We start from the raw sequence: 22763 nt of genomic DNA, 5'->3' as shown, positions 1-22763 counted from the left end.
TATGATAAAGCCCACCAGCCCGGTTGGCCAGTTGGTCGGTCGGTTGGTTGGCCGAAAAGTGCCTCCCGTGTGTGTCTGTGTGCCCCTTGGGAAAGCGCGAACCATGTTCTGGTCTTCGGCCGGGGCTCGGTTTTATCTTTTCTTCGCTCACCGTGAATCGTGATTATCTTGGGGCTCTTATCGAGAAAAAGCGGCAAACAGTTATCGGAACCGAGCAGCAGTGGAAGTGTTGTTGATGGGTCGGAAAAAAAACGAAGCGAACGGTACCACCCGGGGGTTCCGTAGTCCAAACGGAACGGTACCGCTGCTGCACTGCTGGTACCAGTCGGAGTTCTGCAGCGGACTGTCCTATATCTTTATCGTAAAATTAGAGATCTGTGTTTGGCAATGGCCATCCGTTTGGGGTGCCATTTTAGGAAACAATCTGGCAATCAGAGACAAAGAAAGAGTAATCTTTTTACACATTCTACGCCCGCCAACATTGTGACTCTCTCCAGAGACCCTCCTTCGAGGGTCGATGCGGCGATGCGTTAATAATGCATCGCGATAAGCTGCCCTTTGGGATGCACGCAATGCACTTACGCGCACTGCGCACGAGGAGAAGCTTTGATGCGAAAAGGGCTGGGCGCCTATTGATGACTTAATTATGCCGGCTCCGGTGGGGCCTGGTGCCAAGGAATGTTAAACACCGAGCAGGCTTTCCGATGCATCACAACTCGGACCCCGGCAAAAACTAATGACCACATCAACAGAGCACTTCCCGAGCGGAGTGTTCAACTAGGAGAGGGCCACCTTTTTGACTAACAATTGGGAAAATATGATTGCGACGCAAATATGTTGAGATCGCTCAGCTTTCTTCCGTTGGCTTCTCGGAAAAATTGAAGGATTTCGCTGAGAGGATCATAATGAACCGGAAGAAGACTCGCGCGGGGCAGCCATTCACAATCAACACTGCTCTCTCTCTCTGTCTCGGAGACGGACACGGGGTTGGCGCCTCGAACCAACCGGTGTGTGAAGTAGTAAAATCAATAAGATGCTACGGTAAACAGTGTTCAACTCGTTCGGGTTTACAGCCTCCACGGAGATTGATCGTTGGATGATCCAAAGCAAGCATCCGCAGTTTTCTCCTTCATGGTTGGGATTTGTCACTCCCCATCTGAGGGCCCCATTCGATCGATTACAAACTGTGTGCCTCGCCTCGAACCCGTAAATGCACCGGAGCCCGACCAATGGAGGTGCATCACCGGGCGGAACAGCAGACGGCCGGCTGACTGCCATCTTATCGGTGGGAACTTATCGCCCTAGGCGCGTTCCGTTTATCACCCATCCCCCATCGTGAGCTCATCGACTGATCAGAAGATTGCAACCCGCGTGTGGCCCGTGGCGAATGAATGCGTTTCGAGGCGCGATGACGTGGGGTGGCTTCAAGCGATGGGAGAATTTTATGCGCGGCACGATAAAGCGCTAAACGATAGCCAGGCCCGCGAACGGATTGAAACATTTTTACTCCCTTTCGCCCCTTGCAAAACCCTCGGCAGGACAATGCAGAACTCGCCGTCTCAAGAGTGCTCGGTAAATAGAAATCTTGTTCGCTACGCACCAACGGACAACGGAGGAACCGGAATCCGGATTCCGGGCCCCCCCGAGAGAAGCTGATCCAATTCGACCGACCGCGGTGGAATGTGCGGTGCTGTTATTAGTAGTGTTTAACGTTTTTTTTTTGTCGCTGTCCCCACCAGTTGGTGACCCCCAGCCGTATGCTGTGCTACGGACCGCCACGGAGCCAATAACAGCAACAGCACAACAACAATCTTCATTCCTTCAAGGTAAAACAAATAAACCCATCGTCCGGTGGCCGGCAGGCAAGGGTAGCGTTCTCGGACATCATAAAGCTGCTGCTGCTCCATCAAGGATAAGCGTGGCGCGAGAGAGAGAACTCAGAAACGTAAACTTCATCGCGAACTTCGGTGGCAGCGCCAAGTGGTATGTTCCCCCCCAGGCACCCGTATGGCCCTGCCGGTGGTGTCGGAAGGAAATTAGTTGATGGTATTCGTTTTCATCCGCTTCATCTTCAGCGGAGGCACCACCTCGCGAGTCCGATCGGTCCGGATCCGTCATCTTTGGCAGGTGGGAAGTGATGCTGCAGGCATTCGCCCTGCTGTGTGCGTCTGTGTGTGTGCCCGATTTCAGGCCATGGCTGGTTAATGCGCACGCGTACTTACACCCCCTCGGTACCCCCGCACAGCATCATCATCATCGTCATGTGGCTCTTGAAAGCCTCGCATCACTCGCGTCATCCTCAAAGCAAAACAAGATGCGGCATGGACCGCTCTCTCTCTCTCTCTCCCATGTGCTCTTTCGATCCGCTTTTTATCCACCAACTCAGCGTGTGTGTGTGTGAAGTGAGGTTTTGCCTCCGCCCGGCCACCCCGTGCACAGTTATGCTGCTGCTGCCGCGGGTGCAATGCGCTGCATCCTTGCACAAAGTGCAGCTCTCGCTCTCCCGCGGGCAGCTGGTTCTTATGCTGCTGCTGAGGTCTTCCCGACCAGACAAACAATCATTATCGCAACAATCTTGCTCCTCTGGCTCCAATGGCTGTTGTCGCCGCCGCCGGGTGGTGTTTCCTCGAGGAGAGCCCCTAAAAATGGCATGAAAGTAGATGCTTTGGTGACAAAAACACGGCCGGTTGAACCGATTTTGGAACCACTTTTACGGTGGCCTCTCTTCGGAGTGTCTTCGATGGCATAAATGCACTAAATTGTGGAGAAAAATGGTGACTTCTTCTTCGTGACTTCTGGCGTCCCTCGATGATGATTGTTAATGGCCATCATTCGTCACGCACACACAGTTCTCTCTCTGTCGCTCTCTTGCGGGGTGCGTCCGTATTATGCTGCAGGGACCCCCTCTCGTAGCAGACGGCAAAAACCGGCTGAACGACAGACGACGAAAGAGGTGACCTTTGCCGCTTCCTACTTTCGCACTTTTCGCACATAAATGCGCCACCCTCGGCGGGGGGGGGGGCCATCGCGCCCACCAGACGCAGCACCGCATCATCTCTCGGTTGCTCTCAGAACTGCACAGACTCCAATTAGAGTGTTATGTTTACTCCACTCTGTCGGCCGCCGTCGTCGTCGTCGACATTGCACTATGCACTTTTGTTCTCGGCAATTTCCGGCTGCACCACCTCAAGTCGTCGTGAGTCTGGTCCCGCCAGTCCGCCTCTTCGACAATGTCCCTCCCATCAATCTGGAGTCAAGTTTTTAGCTCTTCAAGTTCAAGCAGGGGTCTGCAGATCTGGGGGTCGGTTAACGAGCAATGGAACGAAAACATTGCGACGCGACGGAGGCAGCATACAAACACTGTCCTCAAATGCATAAAGTAAATTGTTGAAGGGATCTACTTTAAAGTAGATTGCTGAAGGCAGAGATTTACTTTTAAAACATCAAAACTCTCAAAAAGGCCAAACTCTCATCAAGGCAAAGCAAAGAACGGAAACAATGTCTAATCCAAAGTGCGGCCACTGAACCGACAGTGAGCAACACAAAAACCGGCCACGGAAAACCGGGAATCGGTGGCCAAAAAAGGATACTTTCCGCCACAGAACCTCAGTTCCTCTCTCGCGCTCGCGAAACAAGTCCTTTTGAATGGCTCTCCTCCATTTTGGCTCTCTCTCTGTGTCGAGAGAGAAAGCATTTCCCAGCGAGTGTCAAACGGCCCGGCTCCCTACTGGCTGTGGACCTGCGACCGGGACGAATCCTGGCAGGATTTACTGCTCCCGGTATCCTGAGGGAACAAGGCAGGAAGTGGCTCGCAAGCGAGACCGGCCGAGAGGGCACCGGCCGCACGCTACAGAAAGAGAGAGGCACAGACGGTGCGAACGGTGGGACACTAAATTATCGATCCGTCTGCGAAACTTCCCCAGCACGCGTTGGCAAGGAAATCTCGAACCGCCCGCCACCCCGGTGGAAAATAATGATGGAAAAGCCCGTACCTTCGGATAGTTCCAACTCCAGCTCGGCCAGCTTTTCCCGGACGTCGTCCGGCAGGCTGCCGTAGTCGACGATGATGTCGCTCATGTTTGTTGGTGCGCTCCGGGCTGGCTGCTGATGGCTGATGGAAAACCCGGTCTCCGGGCCGGCGTTTCGACACACGCGCTGCGCTCTCGTCCCTCTGTCCGCCCCACTTCCGGGCGCGCCCAACGAGCGGCCCTTTTTTCACACCCGAACAGAATTTCACTCAGTGAGCCTTGAATTGCTTCTTTGCCCTCCCCACACGAGAGCAGAGGTTTTCTGGTGATCCTTTCTGTCGGATTTACTTCCTTTTAATTCACACACACACACACGAGACACACACACACACTCGGACACTCTGGGGGTCACTTTCACTATTCTTTTTGGGCTCCACGGCACCAGGGACCTTTTGGCCTCGCTGGCGAAATTCACTGCACACCCAGAGCGCGCGCCTACTCAGCGGGCAGCAAAATCAACAGCATCGTTGTTGTAATCAACTGCAGCCCTTTCGCGAGGTTGCGGAGCGCAACATTTTGCAAACGGGGAAAACGCTGGAAACAACACAAAGAACACGATTAGAACACAGACCGATTGTGTGATGATTGTGTTCTCCGCGGAGTAATGGCACACAACACGGAACGCACACACACCGCAAGGTGTTTGAAGTTTTTTGAACAATATCCGTTGTTTCGATCGAAGCAACACTCGAAACAGGTTCCGCCTTCGTTGTCGTTGTCTTCTTCTGGTGCCAACGGAACTCTCTCTCTCTCTCTCTTCGCTCTCTCTCTCGGTCGCAGCCTGTCAGTGTGTGGGTTTTCGCACTCGCGCTCCACACACTTCGCTCTCTCGCGCGCGCCCCGTCTGATAGAGAATCGATTCCGAGATGGTAGCAAAACAAACGCAAACCGTTCAGGATCTGGCCAAAGAAAGCAAAACAGGGAAACGAAACAACGATCCGGAAAGGTTAAATGAAGCTCGCAACACACGAGAGGAAACGCCAAGTGCGAACCGAAAGCGAAAGAGATTGGATCTCGGCGCACTCACAAATCCGCACACCAAACTCCAGAAGCCGTTCTCTGGTTGCTTTTCAAGGAAGATTTAATGACACAATAGAACACACAATCCAATCTGAAACACACGCACGCTGTCGCGATGTCACACCTAGTTTTTATTCTTTCGCACCTCTCTCTTATCACTCCGCACAATCACGACCGAAACTTCTTCCCGTCTTCGAGCATCGCATCCTAAGGGAACATTAACCTTTCACGGCGATTTAGTATACTTCAACTCTTTTCAACTCCTTCCCGACCAACACACAACACACAACACACATCCGCTCTGTTCGACGTTTAAAAAAGACAAAAGAATAAAACGTTAAAACTCACTCACTCAAACAAAACACGTTGAACCTTACTTCTCTTTTCTCTCTGTAGTTCTCTTTTCTCTCTCAATTTCCCTTTTCTCTCTCATTTCTGTGCGCTCTCTCTGGTTTTTTCGACCCGAACTCTAAACGTGACTTCCGAACGGGAAAGAGATAGCTGGCGCTAGAGCGAAATAGAGCGAATTTCGAACCCGCTCTCTGTATTTCTCTTTTCTCTTTGTAATTCTCTTTTCTCTTTGTATTTCCCTTTTTTTCTCTCTTAGCGCGAACCCATTTTGACAAATTGACACACAATTGACACAAGTGACACAACGGAGTCAAGGAAGGTGCCTAGTGAGTGAAGAGCCCTTCGGTTGGGAAATTACGGCTTTTCAAACATACTAGGTGTGTGCGTTGAGAAACGAACTTTTAAAAAGATGGCTGTACCTGCCGATTGGGACTTCTCAGTTTAGCGGTTCATTCATCATTACCTTGTTTTGACATCAGGTAATGGATTTCAGGCCGAAAAAAAAATATTTCGTTTTGCAACCCATCTTTGAAAGGGTTAAACTATGTCAACTTTTGTGCCTGAAAATGAAGTTTTGCGGGGATTATTATTTTTCTGCTCCTGTTGAAGAAAACTGCTTCGGAATCGCACCAAAAGCTTGTCCGGACTTGTATTTGGAAGATCGCAGTGCTTTAAGTGGTTTAAAAAATTCCAAAATGGCGATTTTGACTTTACAAAAAAAGCGTCGAAGGACTCCAAAAAACGGACTTTTTGATGGGACAGAAAGGTGTGGTGTTTCACAAGCTCCTAAAACCTGATGGAAACGTTAATTCCGATCGCTACTGACAACAAATGGTCAATTTGAACCATGCATTGATCGAAAAACGACCAAAATGCAATTCTAGTAGGTTCCAATGGGGGCGCCTGGTGGCCCGTGGAATCAAGCACCAGGCGCACCAAAAAACAAAACTGTTTCAGGATACTATAAAATCATTTGGATGGGAGCTGCTAACCCTCCCCGCGTTATTCACCAGATTTGGTTCTTTCCGAATATCATTCATTTTCCACGATGGGACACGTATTGGCTGAGCAGCCCTTCGTTTTTCTACGAGAAAGTCGAAATGGAATGACTAATTAGTTTACTTAAAAAGTCGAAGAATTCTTTCGCCTGGGAATCCACGATTTAGCAGAGAGATAGGAGAAATGTATAGCTAACGATGGCACATACTTCGAATAAAATAGAAATTTGCATAAAAAATTTATAAACATTTTTTTGTGTGTTAAAAAAGTTCGTTTCTCAACGCACACACCTAGTAGTTTCATTTCAGGTTTCTTTCGGTTCAAGTGCCGCAAGGAACAACGCTGTTCAGGAACAACATTTACTTTATTTTCAAACCACACGGACCACAACGGATCGGGGGTCATTCAGCTATTGGGAAAAACTATAAAAATAAAAACTATTTTAAACTATTTTCATCCTCGCGATGATAACTATTTCTGCGGCCATCTGGTGGCGATTTAACTTCTATTGAGCAACCCGGTTAGCGGGGTTTCTGTTTTCTGTTGGCGCCAGAACTCCTGGCGGTTGTTGAGAAAGTTGATGGCATCCTTAGCGTACTCCGAAATGCTCTCCGTGTTGGTGTCCGCCTTCCGGAGGTCCGGATGCTTCAGCAGGTTCTCCAGGTACTCCTTGTCGATGAAGAGATCCCCCAGCAGCCTCCGAGAGGCACGCCGTTCTAGCTCCTCGCGCGAAAGCTGCGCCCGTTTGGCCGTCTTCGGTTTCTCCGGCTTGACCGGCTTCTTTTGCGGCTGACTCTTCGTGTTATTGCCGATGGTGTTCTCGATGGCTTCTTGCGTTTTTTGAACACCTGTAAACCATTTTGCGGTTAAGGTTCGTCGTGTAAATTTTGCACGCCACACGCGCTTACCCAACCGGAAACTAGCCAACTCCGGCCGCAAGCGTAACCCACGGTGAAAAAACATCAGGCTGTGCTCGAATTGGCCGAGATAGTAAAGAGATTCCGCTTTCTGGTAGATGGCCCGGATGTTGTTTTTATCCAACACGAGCGCCGTCTCTGCGTCCTGCAATGCCTTCCCGGGCTCGCCGAGTTGCAAAAAGCATCGGCTCCTTGCCACCAGCGCGTTCTGGTCGTTCGTGTTCATTTCCAGGGCCTGTGAACAAAAGGGATGATTAACAAACAACATATTCCGTGGCCCACGAACGGCTTAAATGGCTCGCTAAATGGGTGCAGCCGAAGGGAGTGCCTTAGAAATGAAATGAACAGCATTGTCCAGGTTTCGGTTCTTGATTTCGCGCATTCCCAAGGCCAAGATGGCGCCCGGATCGGCTTCCTCCGGCAGTTGCAGCGCCTCGTTGCGCTCCTGGCGTCGTTTATTGATGAGATTCTGCTTAATGTCGAAATTGCCTGCCGCAGGAAAAATGGAACGAATACGATGCCAAGGTAAGAACTCGGAAGGGAACGCTAGCGAATCGAGGGCTGAGCGCCCCCCGCTTGCCTATGCTCACGGCGGCCGCCCGATCCTTGTCGGTGTAGACCTCGTCGCAATAGCGGCGCTTCTTAAGGTCCATGTTTACCGGCTCGTTGAACAAATCGCTGGAACCATTATCCGATGGTTAGACGCTTTGCTGGCCCCTACGAGTCCCATAACCTTACCGATACTTCCTGGGTGCGTTTTTGTCACTCATGTCTGAGCAGTGATCCGAGTACTGGCGGGTCAGATGCGTGTCCAACCTGGCCTGGCTCGGCTGATGCTGAATGGAAACGGTCGGTGGTCCACTTCCGCCACCACCACCGCCAGTGGCACCACCACCACCACCGCCGGAACCGCCACCACCGCCGCCGGAACCACCAAACCCAACACTCGACTGCTGCTGCTCATCGTCGCCGTCCGTCCGAAGACCAACCCTCACGAAACTTTGCAGCAGCTCGTCCTCACCACCACCCAAAATTCCTAGCGCGGTCTTGCCGTTACTCATCCTGGTCCAGCAAATCCTTCAGGACTCTAAACGCCTTTCCTTCCAAGTAGATAGTATCCAAGCTCCTCGAAGGGTCCGGAAAACTGTGCCGTTCTCGGTGGGGTCCAACCGATTTGTGCCAAACGAGTGGCGTACATCGCGTGAAACCTATCACCCCGCGGCCAATACACACACACACAGGCATGCGGACACCTCCGCCACCGGCACCGAGAGAAGGACCGAGAGAGCCATGGAAACAAACACTTGATAATCGATTTGTCATAAAACATAGTAAAAATTGCACGGCACAACATAAAGCTGCCGAAAACGGACCGCACCGAGGGCTGCAATAAACATAAGAACTCGAAGGGGTCGAAGGTGTGGGGTTCGCTGGCGATGGCGTTAGGCTTCCGACACCCACCCGGGAAGGTAGTAACAAACAGACGAGCAAGAGAAACGGTGCCTCGATGCAAAAAGGTTGCATGTCAGTCAAGGTTCTGTGGGAATGTAAAAATACCACTAAACGTCACCCACTACTGGCGAAAGGGTTACCAAATCGAACTCCAACCGCGCGGCGTGTGTGCCGCAAATAAATCAGAAAATACTTCTTGTGGCCGACAGAGTGCTGGGAGCCTTTACTTGTAAATTAAACAAATCTCGAGTAGCTGGCCAAAAATAGCACCAAAAGTCGGCCCTCATTGAAGTCCAAATCACCGTGCCTAGTGTTTGTTTCCGGTTTCCATCGCGCAAAGTTTAAAACACCCCACCAGCGGGCAACAAGTGGCGCCAGAAAGTCCTAAATTCGGAATTTCTCGCTGCCGACGACGACGGTGAATGACTCATTAAAAGTAGGGCGCCGGAAATACCTGCAAAGTCTATAAATAAAGCGTGCTCTGGTGCCGCGGATGGAGTCCAAAAAGGATTCAAGGACCAACAATAGCTTACCTGGTCGTAAAGGCCCAAAGCTTTTGTGTAGTTTCGAACCTGCAATAAGCACGGAAAGGGACGAAAAAGGACATTCATTGAGTGCTTTTTCTCGTGTTCGGCAATGTTGCGTCGAATCGGTTCGGAAAGCTCCCCGTCGAAACGGTTCGTGGAGCTTTCGAACCGGTTTACCTTCATATATTTCAGAGCTTCGTCGCGCAGATTTTTGCCGGCCACTTCAATTTCGTCCACTACCGGTTTACCTTTCTGGCGCTTCTTTAACGGTTTGTTGTTCATTTTGCGTTGGTTGGCGCCGCGTTGCTGCGAATGGAAAGTTGGAAAATGTGTTAAAAGTGGTGCAGAAGAAGGAATGTAAATTAGGAGCAGCACCGCGATTCACAGGTGAAAGAGGCTTTAATCATCACCCCACTGTTACCCGTAAAATCATTCACATAATGCACTAAGACGCCTGCTTTAAGACCCCTCACGAGCGGCTTATCGATTAAATCAAATTACAGGCTCCAGTTCATCGGTTCCGCTACCCCTAACCTTGAATGCAATTTTTAGAACGCCCCTTGCCGTGAGCCGGAGTGATCGGATTTTCAATTATCGTGAAAATCGATCATCCACCGGCTGGTTCCCGCTGGTTGCCCAACCCGGAAACATCATAAATCTTTCGAGCTCCATCTTTCGACTTGTGTTTCCTCCAGGAGGAACCCACGGCCATACGTCAACATTGACGCAGACCACACAAAGGACACGGGCGCCACCGACTGATCCAAAAATACGACCCAAAACGAAGCGAAAAACCAAAACTGCAAAATAACCACGGAGCGCACATAAAATCGATTATCTTATTAGATTTATGTCATATCGAATGTAGTTTAGTTCGTCGTTCCGGCTGTGTTTTACGATTCCGACCGGGTCGGGAAAGCTGGGAGGACGAAACATCACCCAAAGCAAAACGAAGCGAACTTCCGGCACGGCACGGCAACATTCGTGGAAAAGCATATGGCTTTCCCAGGATGGTGCCGGTAAAGTTAAGGCTGGTTTATGCGGGAAATTCAACAATTGTTCGGTCGGTCGCCTAACAAACCGGGCTGTCCTGAGCTCCTGAGTTTAATTTAAGGACGAAGCGTGCTCTCGGATGCTTCGGCTGGTTGGTTAACGACACTTTAAGTGGAGTTGAATTGTTTTGAAAGTACTGGAAGGAAGGCGACCTTATGTTACTTCTTCAAAGCGGCCGTAAATTAGGTTGTTTCGCAGGGGAATAGCGCCCAGAGAAACTTTAAACACTCATGACGGCGACTTCGCAGTGGGAATTTTCCTTACGGACTATATCAGCGAAATGTTCTTCGCCTGTTCCACCGTTGCGTTGAGCGTGTTAATAAATCATAACGGTAGCGTAACTGTTTTACGACATCAACACAGTCTCAAATCTGAAACGTCGCAATTAAACGAATAAATTATCATTGCCGTGGCACATGCCACAGACCCCAGACATGCACGACGTGGCCGAAGAAAGAATGTTTAACTGCGATTTGGAACTTATGTTCCCCGAACTCACCATGCCCATGTTTCGCATCGCCCCCGGTCGATTCATTTTGAACGCTGTCGCTTTCGTCACCGTCAATCAACAATGATTCTGGTTGGTTTTGACAAACGAAAGTCTAATATTGAACAATAGTATTTTTTGTTAAACACCAAACTTTGAGCCAATTCTTCTTCACACTTCCCGAGAGATGCCTCCAGGCCCGTGTTTCAATTATAGGGTTGATTAATTTTCAAAACTATTCGCCATTCCGTTCCGGATCCGTATCCTTATCGCTCGACGGTGCACCAGGGACTGAAGTACCTTGGCCAATCGGTATTCAATTCAGGTTCCCTTGCCCGATACCGAAAACCGTTTTTTTTCTTCACTCTCGCCGTCAGCAAACAGGACGAGCATTTATTTTTATCCTTTCATTATCACGCTTTATCGGCTGCTTGCGCACGGAGTGTCCGTTTGGTGGCGCATTTTTTTGGCGGCAAAACCGACGAGTCGTGATTGTGTTGTGTTGGGTATGTCAAAGGGAAATTTGTGTCTCCGGACAAAGTCAAATTAAGTTCTGAATTTCATCTATGCCAATCAATTGTCAATTTCAAGATATCAAATTGTGATCAACGAATAAAAAGGAGGAGGATATCTAAAAATGTTTGTAAAAAAAAATAAAAACAAATCCCAAACATGCACTTTCCATAACTCGTTCACAGTTCCTTGGGCTTCGACTGGACACTTGGCCGGTCTCTTTAGCTTAATAAAACCTCATATATCTATTAGGCAGTCAATTTCGATTGATAGATCAGTAGTTTTTAATCGACTCAGATATTTCACTCCACCGCTCGATGTTCGTGTCCGTGGCAATCAGAATCTGCCGACTGCCTGTGTTGCACCAATGCTTCATCGATCATCCCGATCGTGGTAATAAGTTTCGACAGCCGACACCGCTAATGGTTGGCCAAACCAAAAAACACGCCGCACCGTCATTAGGCCAATCAGTAAATCATCATTCCGTTACATTTGTTACAAATGGCACGCACGGCGACTGTCTGCACGCCATTGCACACGTGGCCAGCTGCAGCAGAAACGGAAGGAAGAACAAACCGTGGCGGCATTCGCCAATCGGACGTTACGCCGACACGCGAAGTAGCAGTCGCCGGCAGTTAAATGCTATCATATCTGCCCAATATTGCACGTGTTATTGTGTATCCTCAACACGCTTGGTTGGTCTGTCTGTTGCCGTGAGGCTCTTGGGCTATGGTCGCGTAAAAGAAACACTGCATACGTTACCCGATTTAATTCGACGCTCAAGAAGGCTCGCTGTACGATGGATGGTGCCGGTGGCAAGTCGCAAACATTCGGACGTAGCTAACAGGTTGAAGACTTCATTTGTCTGCCGTGCTGGATTGCTGGAATGTTACGGATTGGGCCACTCTTCGTTGCCATTCACTCCATCATCACACAATTTATGCCGTCGTAGCTCACATAGGATATCACAGAACAGGTGCCACCAAAAATCTGACTGATGATTCATTAACCCCACTGAACGAAGCGTTAGATTCACAAAGTCCCAACTATCACAACTCGGAACTCGAGGTCCTATCCCGTTACAGGTTGCGTAGTATATCCGACTTGCTCGCGGTTCTCCAAGATACTGGCACGACCGACTTGGCCCGACTTACTGTTCTACGTCTGGTTTTGGCAGGACTGTGGTAGCCCTTTCACCCGATGTCGGTCCCGACCTGCCGAAAAGCTGACTGTCGTCGCCGTGCACACAACACGTGGTATCGAGCCCTGTGCAGGGTATGGCAGTAGTGGCCACCCTTCCGTTGTGTTTCGCAGTTACTCAAACCCCTACACACCGAGACGACGAGTTATGAATGGGTTCCAAGGGGGTTTTTGGGGGCTTGGTTTTTCCCTCGGTTGGTCTTGGTGTTTGTACGCGAGTTGAATACCATACCATCCTGTTCACGATTTAATCAGCTAGGTTATACAGACAATCAAGACCAACCAATACCTTTGTAGAGTAAGCCACATTGTAAGTTATGTAAAACTTAGCCTAGTAGGAACGATCACTAAGGTTCCAAAGAAGTTCCAAACCCCTATTCTTCTTCTAATTGAATAGACTTCACAAGACACAAGGCGATTCCCCGGCTTACAGGAACAACCATTAATCCTGAGCTTACCCATCACGGGAATTAGTCCAACCTAGTTACTGACGAACCCGAGACATCTTACGGGCGCCCGGGCGATGGAGCCCCGCCCGCAGCGGACCCGGTTCTCATTTGGAGGTTGATTATTGATTAGACAAATATAATTTCCACACGGACCCGATAATAATGCCAAACCCGACGCCGAACGAAGCGCAGCACACGGATCAACAACGATAACTCGCCGTGACTGGCGCAGCGGGAAGCCTTCCCGCGGCCTGCGAACTGTTTGGTTCGATTTGTCGGAAAATTCATCAGACGAAAAAGTTTATAATTTTCATTACGCGCCCCAAAAGGGCTGACATGCAATGCGGGGGGAAGGTTTTTCCGAACTGCGGTGAACGTTACAGGGCACGAATTTCACCCTCCGTGCGGTTCTGTTGCTTCTTTCGGGCTTCGACTTTCCCGAACTGCGTTCCGATGGCGTAGCGTGTGGAGTTTTATAGTTTGGGTGGGACATGGGAAAGGAACCACCCCTAGTGGTATGGATTGAACATAAATTTTCTTTAATCGACTAAAGGTTTATTACACAACATCGACATGTTTGTTGGCAAGAAAAAATATCTGTTGAATTTTGGTTTTTAATACAAAATTAGGCAAAGTGTCTTGAGAAGCATCGTCCATGCTTTCAGTTCGTCACCAGAACCGTCCCAAATAACTGTTTTACCAAAGTTGAAAGTCATGGACGCCGTCGTCGTGTAGCCCTGACACTCTAATGCAACGATCGAGAGCCAGAAAGCAGCTTGTGCAAAAACGGCTGACAACGAAGCTTGTTCCCCGCCGGTGAGCCGTAGGGCGCCGCGTAAAATTTCAATGTCACGTCCCGGCCCGACGCGCTCGAGGATGGAATTAAATTTCAAGTTTAAAATTTCCACAGCGTGAACCCAACACTGAGAGGCGTCAGAGGGAACAACCCCTCAAAAACATCAGCGCGCCACCGGACTCGGGGTCGGTGTCAAGGACGGCACTTCGATCCGGACCGTCCGAAATGGTTATTATTGCAGAAGCACTGCAGCACTTTAAACCCTTTGTGGGTGGAACAGTGGGTTATTGAAATAGTTATCAATAAATTGGAACTCAAACAACTCTTCTCGTTGGTAGAATCGTTAGTTTTACCACATCGATCCGAGGACATCCTGTTCCGTGAGAGGTCCTGTCTTAAGAGCTGAATCGTACGGAAATTGATTTTCCGCACTACAACAGCTTTACGGCACGACGGCGCCGAAGGCATCACACCATAATAATACGGCAAAGCTTCATTGCACATGCATCAAGGCACGGCGGGGCATGATCGACCGATCGGGAAACCTGTTCTCGTGTACTCTGCAATCCAAGAGGAACCTGGTCAACGAGCCGAAATAGCTCAGTTGGGAGAGCGTTAGACTGAAGATCTAAAGGTCCCCGGTTCAATCCCGGGTTTCGGCAGCAAGAAGCGTGTGGGAAGAGAGCAGCGAGAGGTTCCCTCGTTTTTTTTATAAAGAGGGGTCCCCATCCAAATTTTTATGGTCCTTAACCATATACCTATTGATAGCAAAATTGTGTGGCCACCGTGCTTTGCTTCGGGGGAGGCCATAAAATTGCATTGCTGGCAGGTAAAACGGCCCCGTGGTTAGCATAATTTATTGAACCTTTATTCAATTACACCTAGCCGGCGGTTGTGCGTAAAATACCCTCTTTGGGTGCACAATTCAATTAACCATTCTTGATCGGGGATTGGCTTGACGGGGCCGTTTTCGAGGTCAAGGGTGCCTTCCATGGAGCAGGAGCAGAACGGTTGCGTGTCCTTGAATACCATGCGCACTTGGGAATGGCTTCCGCGATGCTCATTACGGGAGCCGGTAATATTATTTTTGCAAAACTGTTTAAGACCTGATGATTTTTGTGAAACATTCCAAGAGATCGGCAAAAGTAGGGCCGAAGCATCATGGGGCCAAACCGATACCAAATCACCAACACCAGGGCACTTTGCAATACTCTATTTCTCCAAAAAGCCTACCGAATGCCGAAATGTCAAAAGATCCGAAACCGTGGCTGGTCTCTACTGAACAAATTACATATCTTCGCGAGTCTGCGAACCTTCCCCCGGGGCTGGCGATCATTTACATATATTGGCTAACGATCCTCGAGCAGGGTGATTATGGGCCCGCGCCGATGATCGTCTTGGTTCTGCGGAGCATCGTTTTCACGTCGGGCATAGGTCTAGACTAGACTCACCTCGGCACCATTTTGAACCACTACGCAGACGACACACCAGAGATAAGATGACCTCGACAGACCGATCGCGCGCAGGCGCGGGTCAGCGTCGGGTCGGGGCTCCAAGAACCAAGTCGGGCTCCGCCAGCTCCGGGTCAGGTTCATCGAACCTGTTGTTCTCGTCCTGGCTTCGTTGAAAGTGAAACTTGCTGAACGCAACGCTCATCAAACTGGTTCACGACGACTCTCCTCCGATGGTCCACCGAACGAACGGCATAACAATTGGCAAATGCGCCCGCTTGTGCGTGTGTGTGCGATAAACCTGTTGTTGTTGGGTGGCGGAAAAATTCTTGAGCCGAAGAAAAAAGATGCATTATAAATAGGTCAGGTCCGATAAATCGGCATCTTAGTTCGAGTTGAGCAGAACACCGGGAAGCATCAGCATCCGATAACCCGGGGCAAATAAGTGATCATCATGTTCGTGAAAAGTTCGTTGGTGGTGCTGGTGCTGGTGATCGGGACGATCCACGCTGCTCCACCGCAGAAGCCGTACGAGAAGCTGTCGGCACTGAAGGCGCGCTCCGAACAGCAGGCGGTGGACCGGAACGACAGTTCCCCGGCTTCCGGTTCGTCGGCCGAGCAAGACAGCGAGGAGACGCTGGAGAAAATCCAGGCCAAGTCGGCCCAGTACTCGTACGACTCGTCGGTCAACGATACGATCAACGACCACACGATCCAGCGTCAGGAGGAACGCAACGGGCTATCGTTGAAGGGCATGTATTCCTACAGTGATGGGTTCTTCAAGCGCACGGTTCACTACGAGGCCGACGATAAGGGCTACCGGGTAGTGAAGGAGATCAACATCCCGATCGGAAACGGGCCACAGGTGAATCCGAAGGGCAAGGCGGACGTTTCGTCCTCGCTGGCCGGCTCCTATTCCATCACGGCGTACGATATTGCGAAGCCGCAGCGAAAGCAGGCCGTAGTGGCCGACTCGGAAGAAGCTCCGGCGGACGACGCCTCGAACGAGAGTGGCGCCGATGACAAACAGAGTGTATAGAGTGTGCTCCTGTCCAGTGCTCCTGCGAATGTGGATTAAATCATGTTATTTATCAACTAACTTGAGGCGCCTTTACTTACGACATGTGAAAGAATATACCGGACTTGGGTTTAGTGATGACAGTGGCACACGTTGAAGCCTCGCAACGGCCACGGAATGGCCGAAAAGGCACGGGGCAAACAAGCGAGCTCGAGCAACGGCGCATAAATTTATTGTATCAAAAACCAGTTATACCAGTGATACCCGATCCTTATCGGCTAGACCCGCTACGCTCGGACACACTTCGGTCGTTTGGTGACCGGATCGGCTCCACATTTCTCGAACGAATTGCACTTCACGTTTCCACAGTAGATGCCTGCCCCGGTGCTGGAGCCATCTGTAACCGATATGAAAAACGATTTAGAATACCTTTTCAGAGGCCAGCGTTCCCGACTAGGCCAGGGTTTTCAGTTTACTCACATTTGCTACCAACGACTCCTTGCGTGAGCTTGGTGCGATCGACGCACGATTTCGTGTTGCACAGATTGGGGCAACACTTTCCCCCCGTTCCAGAGCAATCCCGATCGGTGCGACACCTCGGAGTGCAGGACGGGACCTTCGCCGGGGGACAGTCGCCGTCGGAGGAGCACTCGCGAACGATCACCACAAGAACTAGCAGCAAAATTAAAACAATGTTAGTCTTAGCCATTTTCTGACGATCAGCGCACGCAGGTTTCTATCGGCTGGCGAGGATCTCATTAATGAGCGCACGAAACAGTATGGCCTCGCTTTTTATCTCCGCTCATGCCGTTCAATCTGGAACGCGATCGGTTGTTTGCCAAACACTTCCAACACAACAAATACCAACCACAGTTCTATTTGCGCGGCATGTAGGCTTTTTTCCATTCCCGGTTTCGATCTGCTTTGACTTCAATCAGCGATCAGCTATTTCAGTAACCGAAAAACCGTTCATCCGGATCGCCCATTAGATCTGGTTTGGGATCTTTTGGCCTGTTTTGACCGGAGGGACCGGTTGTAACCATTAAACTACTGGATATTTGAGACACAAACGAGAGCCTCTATGCAGCCACCGAATTTTACTATACGTAGTATCTGGAAACGGACCACAAAAAGTTGAGCGGTCTTGCGCGCTTCTTTCTGCCATCATGGATCGAACCGGGGTTTTATTAGCGCTGCATCTGGACCCAGTGAAACCGGTTTCCGGGTTGGCTAACGATAGGTGCCGTTAAGGCGAATCACGGAATATTAAAATGTTTACCTTCCTGGTCGGATCTTTGTAAATAGCTCTGGCAAAGTAGTTAGCAGTAGATTTGTTGAAAATGTTGTCAAATATTTATTTCATCAAAAATCGAGTAACGTTTCGCCATAATCACACCGTCCGCTTAAGCTCGGACACACTTTGGCTTCTTGGTGGCCGAATCGGTTCCACATTTCTCGAACGAACTGCACTTTGTGCTGCCACAATACGAGCCAGATCCGGAACCATCTGCAAAGCAGAAAACGGCAACATTCTTTTGATTATCGCACCGTCGCGAAAAGAGTCGCGAAATTGGGGCGGCCACCCGGAGCTCTACTTACACTTATCACCGCTTTGCGTAAGCTTGTTGCGTTCGACACACGACTTCAGATTACAGCCATTGGAGCAGCACTTGCCACCGGTTTGCGAGCAATCACGATCGGTCAGGCACTTGGGCGAGCAGGACTGTACCTTCGACGCTAGCGGACATTCGCCGGTGGCTGTGTGGAATCATAAACCGTTGTGTAATATAAGATCTCGATCGAAACGAAAACATGGGTCACTTACAGGAACACTCCACAACGATCACCACGAGGACAAGGCACAGGGCGGCGAAGGCTACGATTTTGGCTGTTCAAAATGAAAAATTGGATTTCAAACGCTTTAAAGTCCTGATCGAACCTGCTTAAGTCCTAACCTCCTTAAACCTTACTCATTCTGTTTGCGTAGGCTCTCGACCGTGGAGATTCTGGAGGTTACGATCACGAGATCTTTGCACAGTAAAGGTCCAGTTGGCACTGAGCCGGGCGCAATCCGAAACGTTGAAGATAAGCTACAGAACACTATTCCGACGTGAGACCAACACTATGGGGGAACATAAGCCGAGCTGGACAAAAATACGTGTTGAGTTGAATAAGTTCCTGGCCTGTCGACGCGAATTCTTAATCTCCATGATAATATTTCATCGGCCTAGGTTGCGGAGCACTAATTAACGATGAGTATTTGGATTCGGATTCAAAACCGGTTCCAGATTATTCCAGATTACACTGTTTACCGCGAAAACTCTTCTCATTTACGACCGACGACTATAAACAATAGAAATGCACAATTTGTTCCATTGTAAACATCAATACAAATCTAACATTGTGACTTTATTTCATTTAAACACTGGTATCAAAACATGGCTGGCTCTAAACGTATACCAACATCCACCTTCGCCTTCGGAACTGCGGTTCCGTAACCTGCGTAAAGGCCATTCCAACCAAGCAATTTGTCAGACTCGACCCTCGCCCGGAGCAAGGCACTACCTTCCTTACCACTCGGCCCACCATTCGGCCCTCGCGCGCGTGTCGATCACGTTTACTCCTTTCGCAGTGCGCGGGAATGATCTCATGCCGGCTCGTAAAGTACAACAAACAATACGAACTCGGACCCGGCGAATGGATAGTGCACGCGACAGAATGATTTTACGATACGCTCAAGCCATCATCATCGATCAGCCATCAAGACGGTCATAACACGTCGTTACAGGCCACGGTGCTCATGTCGCCACCTTGAGACGCCACTCGTTTGAATGCTGCTCGCGTGGCTCATTTGCATTCTCCTGCGATCTACGAAACAGTAGCTGAGTGTGCACTGTTCTACTGAATTGGTTACCTAAAGACATTGGCTCAACAGCAGAAACGAACATTTGATAGGACATTGGAAGTTGAAGAACGATAATCACATGCGGGGTTTACGAGGGGACTGCCGCGTACAGTTAAGCTGGGGACTTTTGGGGCGCTGCCTGATCGTACTCGTCCTTGGACAGCTCGTGTAGTAGCTTGTATTTCTCGGCGTCGGTCAGATTGATGTAGCTATTATTCTCCATCAGCTCCTTCTTGATGCTGTACACGAGATCGCACGGTAGCTCGACGTTTTTCTCGTTCTCAATGCAGACCTCAGTCGTGTGCCGCATCTCGACACTGCGCATCGATGCGGTTTCTTCGCGTTCCACAGACCCGGTTTCCGGTTCCTCACGTGGCGCGTCTTCCTCATCCGCATCGCATTCGGGTGATGGGTCGATCGTTTTGAACCCCTGCATCAGCAGCTGCACCGCAGCCGATTCCCTCGGCAGCGCTTGAATGACGGTCTTCAGCAGCTTCGGTGAGGCGCCCGTATCCGGTGGGTTACGGATCACCACATCTACGTCCTCGCTGCCCCTGGTGTCGATGCTCTGCTGCGATTCGGCCTTCTCGCGGGCCGCATTCTTCCGCATCAAGCTCTTGGCCCGCTTCTTCAGGATCGCCTGGGCGTTCGGATAGTACACGATCGCCTCGTTCAGGTCCGACTTGGACAGGACGAACAGGTTCGAGAAACCCTTCGAGCGGACGTCGGCCGTCCGGCGATTACCTTCGGCGCCGTTGATTGCCAGTAGGCTGATCTCGCCGAACACAGAACCCTCGTACAGGGTGGCCAGTACGATGTCATTCCGCGGGCCACCCATAACCTGTACCTGGCCCGTCTTCACTATGTACATTTCCTTGCCAACCTCGCCCTTGCGGCACACGAAATCCCACGGCAGAAAGGTGACCGAGCGCAGCTTGAGGACCAGCTCGCGCAGTAGCGCCTCCTCGCAGTCGGCAAACAGCTGCACCTTGGACAGCGTCTGGATGTGCACCGAGATCGCAATATCGGTTTTCAGGTTCGCCGGCAGCGCGTCCATGATGTGCGTTTCATCCAGGCACTTCTGTTGCTCCCAGGTAAAAGTGAACCACATTTTCACGCGCCGCTGCAGATCGGTGGGTAGATTCAGGCTACGCATGTACTCGAGCGTTTCGTCGACCAGCTGTTTGTACTCGGACTTGGAGCGAGTGGCCGTCGCGATGATGTCCCGTATCTGGCCGATGAGCAGCGCAAAAACAAACACCCCCATCAGCCAGGCCGCCGTCATGAACATTAGCTCGCCTTCCTTCTCCGGTTTCGGGTTTTTGCCGATCGAAGTGGCCGTCTTTGTGGCGAACGCGAAGCACCGCACATAAGCATGGCCCTTGTTGTTGAACACCCACCGATTGGAGCCGAGTCCTTAAAGTAACCGGGAGAGAGTAGGATCAAGTCGTTGCACCGCGATCACACAGCCCGCATAGTACCTTGGTATGCGCTGTAAGCGTAGTACGCACAGGCCGTCAGATGGATCATGTAAAGCATGTAGGTTAGCGTTTTTACCACACGAATCTGGCGAGGCATGAAACCGAAAATATAGAAGTTAGTCGCGGTCATGTTAACGCACTCCGGACGTGTACTTACAATGTGGGGTGACGAGATGACACGATCAATCAGCTTGAAGAACTCCCAAAAGCTCTGAATCTTCAGGAGTCGCGGTGCTCGGAACACCACGTGCTCCGTTCCGAAGCGCAAGTAAAGCAGATCCAGTGGCACCAGCGACAGTAGATCCATCTGCAATTCGGAAGTGATGATTGATGATTCCGAGCATCCGAGTAAACTCACCGTACCTTAAACTGCAGCTTGCGCATGTAGTTCTTGCGCGTCAAGTTCTTGTCCTTCACCCAGAAACCCTCGTACAGATACATGAGCCGATGCTTTACAAACAGGATGTCAAGCAGGTAGATCACGTCGGCACAGATGTCCATCGCGATCCAGTACTTGGTGTTCTCGGGCGTTTGGTAGGGAAACGAGGATCGCAGCGGGATTACCCACGCGTTATACAGGAACGAGAGGGACACGATAAAGAGCCACGCAATGTAGAACTTGCCCTGCGGATCGAGCACTGCGTTGTCATCACGCCGACCACAGCAGGTGATGGGACAGAACAGGAAGTGACTGCAACCGGTTGTCGTTTCGGTGGCCGACTGGAGTGTGAGTGCCGAATTCTGAATGGTGCGCTCTGACGGGGAGAGAGAACGGTCAGTACAATCCGTACGGAAGCTCGGTGCCCTTTGCCGCGACTTACGGTTGATGTTGTGCTTCTGCATTGAGGGTGCCGTCGACGGGGCGCTGGCACTGCTGGACGGTGTCGGAGGAATCTCGAGCTTACTGCGCATCCGGCGGGTACGTTCCGAGAATCGGCTGGCCAGATGGCGCAATCGCACCGTGACAAAATCGTTCCCGTTCGACGGAATCAGCTCCGAGGGACTCCTGCAAAAAACAGCGACTGTGGTCATTTGTCCTATCCCGCAACCCTCAGGACCTTACGTAGAGTTACGTCGATCCTCGATCGTTTGATCCATCGGTTCGGGGTCATGTTCCAGCGAGCCCACTGGTTCCTTCCCGGGACTGTCTGGTCCGTTCTGCAGGGCCAGTTGGCTGATGGAACCACCGTTAACAACCACCGCCGTCGCTGGCGGAGGTGGTTCATCGTCGCACAGTGAAGTCGCGGCCGATTCCGTTACACACAGCTGCAGACTTTCGACGGGCGTATCGACGGAACTGGACCGAGAGCCCTGGTTGGCCGCGAACTGCTTGTAGTGCTCCAGTTTAACAAGCATGTTGCTCTCGTCGTTTATGATCCGCTTCACGAGCTCGTGCGTGCTGCGCAAGTTGGAGACCGCGTTCTCTTCCGCCTCCTGGCAGCCGATTTTGCCGTTGCGAAAGTACAGCTTCGACTTGTAGCAACCTTTCGGGCTGAACGACTTGATGCGGCGCTTCTGCGTAATGTTCACCTTGTACGTCGGCGACCGCAGCCCCCGCTTGCCATCCGGTGGCCCGCTCCGGTTGAGGCACTTTTTCGCAGGGCTGCACTTGCTGCGTATCAGCTGGATCGTCCGCTCGGCAGCCTTTCGCTGGCGTTCCCGCAGCGTCATCTGCTCGTCCTGTTCCCGTTCACGGCGCAGTATCTCCTCGGTCACGCTAATGAAGTCCTCCAGCTCGCGAATGTCCTTCGAGATCTCCTCCAGGCTCTTGTGGAGCTTGCCATCATCGCGGCTACCGGTGCGTGCAATGGTTCCACTCGAACCGCCCAGCCAAGCGGGCTGCCCTGGCCGGAACCCGAAGCGCACTGGTGAAGGTGATTTCGGTGCTGGCGGCCAGCCACCGTCCAGCGAGAGAACCGTCTCCGAGCGGGAACGATTTGCCGCCGGTTCGATAGCCCACGAAGTTGCCATGGTACGCACCTACCCGTCCGAATGCCTACTAAACGACCGAGAAAGAAATACGATGGCCGCCAGCCACGGTGAATCGTGGCGATACCCTAGTGGTCTAGTGGTGACGGTAGTGGTGGTCGTCGTAACACTGTACGGCCATCAAACT

General features: G+C 50.9%; 5 protein-coding genes and 1 non-coding gene across 6 annotated transcripts; 2 read left to right on the top strand and 4 right to left on the bottom strand.

Moving 5' to 3' along the window:
* Positions 1-6876: 6876 nt before the first annotated feature.
* Positions 6877-8376, bottom strand: LOC128268243 (uncharacterized). The gene is made up of 5 exons (XM_053005282.1): positions 8054-8376; positions 7896-7993; positions 7644-7804; positions 7307-7550; positions 6877-7246 (listed from the first exon to the last, which is right to left on the bottom strand). Exons 1-5 carry the CDS (start codon positions 8374-8376, stop codon positions 6897-6899), a joined length of 1176 nt encoding a protein of 391 aa, XP_052861242.1. The 3' UTR covers positions 6877-6896.
* Positions 8377-14381: 6005 nt separating this feature from the next.
* Trnaf-gaa (transfer RNA phenylalanine (anticodon GAA)) lies at positions 14382-14454 on the top strand. Its single transcript has one exon. It is a non-coding gene; the product is annotated as a tRNA-Phe (tRNA).
* Positions 14455-15654: 1200 nt separating this feature from the next.
* LOC128268093 (uncharacterized) lies at positions 15655-16299 on the top strand. The gene has a single exon (XM_053005109.1). It carries the CDS (start codon positions 15698-15700, stop codon positions 16280-16282), a length of 585 nt encoding a protein of 194 aa, XP_052861069.1. The 5' UTR covers positions 15655-15697; the 3' UTR covers positions 16283-16299.
* Positions 16300-16419: 120 nt separating this feature from the next.
* LOC128268156 (WAP, Kazal, immunoglobulin, Kunitz and NTR domain-containing protein 2-like) lies at positions 16420-17007 on the bottom strand. The gene is made up of 2 exons (XM_053005180.1): positions 16742-17007; positions 16420-16658 (listed from the first exon to the last, which is right to left on the bottom strand). Exons 1-2 carry the CDS (start codon positions 16968-16970, stop codon positions 16549-16551), a joined length of 339 nt encoding a protein of 112 aa, XP_052861140.1. The 5' UTR covers positions 16971-17007; the 3' UTR covers positions 16420-16548.
* A 590-nt stretch (positions 17008-17597) lies between these two features.
* LOC128267714 (WAP, Kazal, immunoglobulin, Kunitz and NTR domain-containing protein) lies at positions 17598-18359 on the bottom strand. Its single transcript, XM_053004605.1, has 4 exons — positions 18232-18359; positions 18087-18149; positions 17861-18019; positions 17598-17768 (listed from the first exon to the last, which is right to left on the bottom strand). Exons 1-4 carry the CDS (start codon positions 18233-18235, stop codon positions 17665-17667), a joined length of 330 nt encoding a protein of 109 aa, XP_052860565.1. The 5' UTR covers positions 18236-18359; the 3' UTR covers positions 17598-17664.
* Positions 18360-18643: 284 nt separating this feature from the next.
* On the bottom strand, positions 18644-22618 carry LOC128277896 (cyclic nucleotide-gated cation channel beta-3). The gene is made up of 6 exons (XM_053016498.1): positions 21711-22618; positions 21469-21653; positions 21011-21402; positions 20805-20954; positions 20648-20732; positions 18644-20582 (listed from the first exon to the last, which is right to left on the bottom strand). Exons 1-6 carry the CDS (start codon positions 22616-22618, stop codon positions 19279-19281), a joined length of 3024 nt encoding a protein of 1007 aa, XP_052872458.1. The 3' UTR covers positions 18644-19278.
* Positions 22619-22763: the final 145 nt, after the last annotated feature.

The sequence above is a fragment of the Anopheles cruzii genome, chromosome 2 (genome assembly GCF_943734635.1).
Source record: "Anopheles cruzii chromosome 2, idAnoCruzAS_RS32_06, whole genome shotgun sequence".
In the NCBI taxonomy this organism is placed as follows: domain Eukaryota; kingdom Metazoa; phylum Arthropoda; class Insecta; order Diptera; family Culicidae; genus Anopheles; species Anopheles cruzii.
The sequence above is the reverse complement of the archived record's forward strand: the minus strand, read 5'-3'. Positions and strand labels throughout refer to the sequence as shown.

Coding starts and splice junctions, on each gene's coding strand:
- LOC128268243 (XM_053005282.1), bottom strand. CDS start 8,376: ATGAGTAACGGCAAGACCGCGCTAGGAATTTTGGGTGGTGGTGAGGAC. Junction 7,994..8,053: donor AACGCACCCAGGAAGTATCG/GTAAGGTTATGG, acceptor TAATGGTTCCAG/CGATTTGTTCAACGAGCCGG. Junction 7,551..7,643: donor CTGTTCATTTCATTTCTAAG/GCACTCCCTTCG, acceptor TTTTGTTCACAG/GCCCTGGAAATGAACACGAA.
- LOC128268093 (XM_053005109.1), top strand. CDS start 15,698: ATGTTCGTGAAAAGTTCGTTGGTGGTGCTGGTGCTGGTGATCGGGACG.
- LOC128268156 (XM_053005180.1), bottom strand. CDS start 16,970: ATGGCTAAGACTAACATTGTTTTAATTTTGCTGCTAGTTCTTGTGGTG. Junction 16,659..16,741: donor AGGAGTCGTTGGTAGCAAAT/GTGAGTAAACTG, acceptor TATCGGTTACAG/ATGGCTCCAGCACCGGGGCA.
- LOC128267714 (XM_053004605.1), bottom strand. Junction 18,020..18,086: donor GATCGTTGTGGAGTGTTCCT/GTAAGTGACCCA, acceptor GATTCCACACAG/CCACCGGCGAATGTCCGCTA. Junction 17,769..17,860: donor TACGCAAAGCGGTGATAAGT/GTAAGTAGAGCT, acceptor TCTGCTTTGCAG/ATGGTTCCGGATCTGGCTCG.
- LOC128277896 (XM_053016498.1), bottom strand. CDS start 22,618: ATGGCAACTTCGTGGGCTATCGAACCGGCGGCAAATCGTTCCCGCTCG. Junction 21,654..21,710: donor GAGGATCGACGTAACTCTAC/GTAAGGTCCTGA, acceptor TGTTTTTTGCAG/GAGTCCCTCGGAGCTGATTC. Junction 20,955..21,010: donor TGCGCAAGCTGCAGTTTAAG/GTACGGTGAGTT, acceptor TCCGAATTGCAG/ATGGATCTACTGTCGCTGGT.